At 38.2% G+C, this 6012-nt stretch overlaps 1 protein-coding gene across 1 annotated transcript; it reads right to left on the bottom strand.

Annotated features, from left to right (window-relative positions):
• Positions 1-209: 209 nt before the first annotated feature.
• LOC120108661 (mannan endo-1,4-beta-mannosidase 2-like) lies at positions 210-4334 on the bottom strand. The gene is made up of 5 exons (XM_039122336.1): positions 3105-4334; positions 2543-2740; positions 2195-2317; positions 1076-1290; positions 210-846 (listed from the first exon to the last, which is right to left on the bottom strand). Exons 1-5 carry the CDS (start codon positions 3456-3458, stop codon positions 450-452), a joined length of 1287 nt encoding a protein of 428 aa, XP_038978264.1. The 5' UTR covers positions 3459-4334; the 3' UTR covers positions 210-449.
• Between the last annotated feature and the right edge of the window lie 1678 nt (positions 4335-6012).

The raw sequence follows: 6012 nt of genomic DNA, 5'->3' as shown, positions 1-6012 counted from the left end.
TACTCTGCACATAATGAGCCAATATCAGCAGTCTGCGAAGTTTCACACAAGTTCATGTGTGACATCAAAAAAAAAAAAAAAACAGCAGTGCATAAGATATGTGATAAGCCGTGTTCAGCAAAAATACCAACTTTACACTCTTCAGGTAAGTTTCTGCATGAGATTTTGAAAGAGAGCCCAAATAGATAAACAACTACCATGGCAAGGAATACATGAAAGTAGAGCACCTCACTTTTCATTTTCTTATCAGAGTGTATTACAGTACCACTCCACTTCAAGAGGAGTAGAGTGAAATCAAAAGAAAAATAACCAAAGGAATAAATTCACAGGATTGTTTGCTCTCCACTAAGCAAATTTTAGATCATGAGAAGGTGCCCCATCTTTCACTAAAACAAAGGTCTAAATGAAAAGTAGAGGAAAGAAATGATATTCGAGTTCTATGATCTCCTTTAGCAGATTCCTTTGGAACTTCTTCTCGACAAGTCATGCTGGTGTTGCAAAGCCATTAGCCGACATGACTGCTCCTTTATCAGCCTATCAATTGATGGCCTCTCCCCAGGGATGATTCCAAAATCATCATTGTATTCTTCCATTCCGGGGACCAAGATCTGCCAGATGAAGGCACCAGCCCCAGCCCCATTCTTCCTTGCAGACTCATATATGGTGTCAAATATAGACTTATAGAATGCTTCTCGGTGCGAATGATCAAAGTTCTTGTTCTTGTTTGAGAGCCCGAATTCGGTGAACAAGACAGGCTTTTTTAGCTCTCTATCCCCATCTTCAATGTGAGAGGTCATCCATTTGGAAATGTATTCCAATTTTTCATCAAGTTCTGCTTCCAACAACCTGCAAAATAACAAATTTTTCTAGCCTTAACTTTTGACAAGAATAAATGAGACCCAGCATTTGAAACCTCCCATCAAAGATGCGAATGATTAGTTTCACATCTCGGCCAAGTTTTTTGCCTAGCAAATTCACCATGACAATCAATTCCTTCTCCATCAGTGCAGATGACTAAGTCTTATCAATAGCAAGATGTAAAGAAAGAGAAATATTTATGGATTTTGTTGGTTACCATTGGTCAGGATAAATATGCACGGAGGCAAAGTCGATGGCTGAGATCTTAGAGTTACGGATGAAATCCGATCCTATAGTGTTGTACCATTCTCCAGGATTCATACTCAGCTTCTCTGGAGGGCTTGTGGGGCCATAGAATCCCTCGAGTCCAATTGTCAGCAGGTGCTTCTTGTCAATTGACTTCACATATTCTGCCATTTCTTCAATCCAATCCTGCAATTCTTTGCAACCAATGAATCAACATTTCTTTTGTGTGTAGAAAAACCCAATGGATCGATGAAACCTTGTGATGCAACACTAAAGAACTACTGAATCAACTACTCCGGCTTTTGTACAAAGGCGCAAACATGATGTGATTAGAGGATTAAAATAGTCTATATGGACAGTCCCTGCCTAGTTGCCTGGACTGAAAATTAACTGCAATCTGTAAACATTATGAAGGAAATCTGCAGTGCTCTGTTATATTTTGTCACTTATTATTAGATATGTAGGTCTCTTCTGATTATTTATGCATGCACAAATGCATTGATAGACAGATATGTTCCATAAAGTTACTAGCAGCATCATCCTATTATGCTTTTGCCAATCATGAATTGCTGAAACAAAAAGACCTCTTAATGAGCATTAGATCAAATGCAAAGACCTATTCATGCAGAGCTCAGTCATTGATTGAGATAATCCTAATTACCCATCGATTGGTCCTCATCACTTCAATTTACCCTTACTATATGAGTATATGCTGACAGTAAAATAATATATAGACTAGGAAGCTGAGTTAGATGCGTATCGACTATGTTTACTACAATATAGTTCTAGCCAAGATTTCAACTTTAATGATGGTCATAGAGTATGACCTCTTTGAATGCTCAGTCTTCCAGTCTTAATTATATTCACAGAAGAAACATTTCAACAGTGAAAACATAGATGCATCGCAACTCTTTTCTTCATTCAATTGAAGGATATATATTTGTTTCAAGAAAGTGTTGATACCTCGATACCAGTTTCATCTTTTGATTATCCCATTTCACACCACCACCGACCAAAATGCGGAATTGCATCTTTCTAACAATGACCAGCAAAATATAAATGGAGAAGCAGGTTTTAAGAACAGGCTTGCCTGGAGAGTGTCACCAGATGCATCAGAAATACACTGCGGTTCATTCATCAACTCCCATGCAAAGATGGTGGGATCATCTCTGTATTCGATTCCAGTCAAGTGGTTCTTCCTTGCCAAAATAGTCTGTGAAAAGGAGAACTAGATGATAAATATAAAATTTTACAGCAGTTCAATTTGAAATCCAGGGACGCTGGTTGCCAAGCTTTTGTTAATGGAAGCTAAAAGAGGCACTTGTCATTGTATTTTTATATGCCTTTCTGGGATAATTATACATGGACAATACAACTCTGGAAATCAATCCCCAAGAATCTGTTTAAATGAATAAGCTTCTAAAGCAGTGAATATTACCTTCAGGTAAACCTTAAAATAGCGGCGAATGGTTGGATCAAAGAAGAAGGAATCATTCGAAAAGCTCAATCCAATGCCTTCCTCCCATGCCCATCTAACATACTGCGTCTTCCCGCCATAGTGTTCTAAATTATTGACCAAGCTGAGAAGCAGCCTGATTCCATGTTTACGGGCTTCCACAATGACATAATCCAGTGCCTGCCATCTTTCCAGTTATCATTATAGACAAACAAATGGCAGCAAATTATGAACAGATAAAAAAGACATACGCAAGTCAAGAAAATGAATGAAAAGCAGAGTATTTTAGTTCAGCATGTAGACAATGATAGCTAGTATAGACGGAAGACACATTGAACAAAACTACACTAGATCATGATTCAAATGCACAGAGAAAAAATATGTTTTTGTTTTGGGTTTTTTTTCTGCAAAAGATCAAAGAGAACAACTCCAAAAAGTAGTGCTCATTTCGTTTTGCAGAGAAATAAGATGTATTCTCCTTCAGAAGACCAAATATACAATTGTTATAATTATAAGGGAAAGAAAGGAGATCTGAATTTGATACCTTAAAGACCCTTTCATCAAAACGACCGAGAGAAACCTGCAGTGCATTGTGGGCACCATCATTAAAGGCCCAAGCTCTACAGACAGTTAGACCCATCTTTGCAGCAGTTTGAAACATTTTCCTGACCCTAGGCCTGCTGAATTCCTCCACAGCCTGATCCATCAACCAGTAAGAATTCCACCCATTCACATAAAATGCTCTCTCATCTACCATGAAGTTAGCCCCATTTCTTTTCACAAAGCTCATTTTGGGTTCCACAGAATGGAATTCCAGACCCCGAAGTGATATGCATATGAAGGCTATAATGGAAGCAAGGCCAAGAACAGGATACAATGCCCCATTCTCTGCTTTCATTCTGCTGGGACCAACAAAAAGAATGTTGATATGATTCCCTGAGGGAGCAATGCTAGGCTGACGGATGAAAATTTGAGGTATCCTATAACTTCTCTGGCACAAATCCTGTACCTTTGAATGCCTTGAATGCCAAAAGACTGCCCATGAGAGAACAAACTTCTTCTTTACGCCCAAAAAAAGAAAGAACGAGAGCAGAAATTCTTAGTACTATGAAATGCAGCCAAGATAACACAAGTGGGTAAAAGGTTTCTTGCCGCACATCACAGGGTGCTCGACTTACACCCAGAAATGCATAATAGACTAAGATTAGAAGGGTCAAAAGTATGCTGCCCGAGAGAACTTAGAGCAACCCTTATTCCTCCATTCTGAAAGAACCAGAAGATCAAGAGAAGAGAGGCGAAGGGTTCTGGTTTTGGGCACTGTTGAACTTGGAATTTTTGTGATGACCAATGAATCCTGCTGCCTAAGGAGAGTGAAGAAGGATAGAGAGATTAAGGAATACGTACTAGCTTTGGAGTTTGGTGCAATGTTAGCATCAAGACATGCTAGCCCAACCCACCTGTTGGCTGGCCTTTCTTGCTAAATTATGTCAAAGAAAACTATATCAACCCAGCGATGTTGGCTGTGATCATTTTTGTTTTTATATGTTGATGAAAGGGAGGAATAATCCACCCAAGTTTATTAAGAGGTTAAGCTCATCAACATGATGAAGCATGCAGTGCAAATGTAAAAGGAGGTGAGCGCAGATCAATTTCTTAAAGAGTATCGGAGAAAGAGATGACTTCCGAGTAGATAATGAGAAAACTCGGATGTAAAAGTTTGTGATTTGCTTTTGGGTTTCGGCTAGGGCTGGCAAGATGCTTGCAGAGGTAGATCTTCTCGGGCGGATCGTATCTTGTGATATATTTGTTCGGCCTTTTGCCACTTCACCAAACAATCAGCGATGGTCGATGGACGGAATCGTTCAGGATAGGAAAGAATTGGACAAAGAAAGTTTTGTTGCGTAGGGTCTTGACAGCAAATAAGGGTATAATAGTATGATATATTCCAAGGGCTCATCAAAACCTTCATTTATTGTGGTAGTAAACAATGATATGCTAACTACCTTCTCTTTCACCTTGCTGTGACATCTACTATATTGCTTCCTGTTAGATTTCACCTCTCTTGATGACCTCCAGGTTGAAAATGCAAGGGAGAATGGTACTTAAATGAATACATTCGTGTAATAACATAATAATATTGTTGTGAGGAGCCACGTATGTTTAGTCCCTATCAGTTATTTGCTGAGGAGATCTTAGGTGCTTATACAGGACTAAGAAACCCACAAAATATAATTTGGCTAGTCTTTTTGGATGAAGTCCTGGGTTGTTGTAAATAGTATCATAGTGGACCCGGCTTATTATCTATCTGAACTAGAGGATACTGTAGCACGAATATATTTGAGCTAACCACGAGCTAATCGTGGTATTTGTGATTGGATTTGAATGGATTTGGATACTTAGCCTGGCAAAGACGATCCGAGCGGGCGTGTGTTTAGTTTTATATCAGTTATTCGCTGGGTAGATCTTGAGTACTATATAGGATCAAAAAACTCAAATAATATTTGGGTTATTAGGTGAGGTGCTGGCTGTGACAATTGTAACAATACATTTTTGTTGCCATTATAACAATACATTCTTGTTGCCATTATAATAGTTAGTAGAAGCCAATAGGGCAGTGTAGTATTCTAGTTGGTTGGTATATTCTTTTCAATCCAAAATGCCCATCTCTTGATTGCCAATAGGCTGGCTTGCCACATTCTGACAGTTCACAACAATTCAACGGGTGGGCTACCACAATGGAGAGAGACCACCACCACCACCGACAGGAGCCCATCAAATGCAACCACAATCCAGGAGATCCTATTAATTAAACTTCAAAATATATATTTTAAATATAACATGATTAGATCAATCCTGGATGATTATCTATCTATCTATATATATATGATAAAAGTTCAGAGTTGAAACCACCCATCCTTGAATGTTCCTGAGTTGAAAAATCTTCTATTATCTATATATATTTTGATAACAATGTCCTAGGCCTGGAATGTGCACTTCTATTTCTCTTTTTTTTCTCCTTTCAAAAAAAGAATTGTTATAAGATTCATTTGTTGAGATTGAGAACCAAGAGTTTAAATGTGTCAAAGTAACTTGTGATAGTAATCGACTTAGTGAAAGTTAAAAAGGATATATAAAATTGTTATCAATCATCATAATAAAAAGAGAGAGAGAGAGAGGAAGAGGATAGGAAGAAATATGATATTTGGATAGAGTTTTTTTCTTTTGGTGGTATATTCAAAAAGAGTTAAAGAACCTATTTTTCTTTGCAGAACTTTACATGACCTCAGACTGAGGACAGTTGATATTTCAGAGGACCAGAAGACCAGTTTATCTATAAGCACGCCCACCCTAATATATCTGCAGCAGCCCAACCCTCTCATCCTTTCCCCACACCCAATAAAAGTTAAAAAAATAAACAATAAACAACAGACTTGTTTTCCTTTAATCATCTC

This window comes from Phoenix dactylifera, unplaced genomic scaffold (assembly GCF_009389715.1).
Source record: "Phoenix dactylifera cultivar Barhee BC4 unplaced genomic scaffold, palm_55x_up_171113_PBpolish2nd_filt_p 001472F, whole genome shotgun sequence".
Lineage (NCBI taxonomy): Eukaryota > Viridiplantae > Streptophyta > Magnoliopsida > Arecales > Arecaceae > Phoenix > Phoenix dactylifera.
The sequence above is the reverse complement of the archived record's forward strand: the minus strand, read 5'-3'. Positions and strand labels throughout refer to the sequence as shown.

What these genes read in the sequence shown, in the direction of transcription:
- LOC120108661 (XM_039122336.1), bottom strand. Translation starts at nt 3,458, where the DNA reads ATGAAAGCAGAGAATGGGGCATTGTATCCTGTTCTTGGCCTTGCTTCC. An exon ending in TTGATGAAAGGGTCTTTAAG is followed by an intron (nt 2,741 to 3,104) that starts GTATCAAATTCA and finishes GAAAGATGGCAG; the next exon opens with GCACTGGATTATGTCATTGT. An exon ending in ATTTTAAGGTTTACCTGAAG is followed by an intron (nt 2,318 to 2,542) that starts GTAATATTCACT and finishes TCCTTTTCACAG; the next exon opens with ACTATTTTGGCAAGGAAGAA.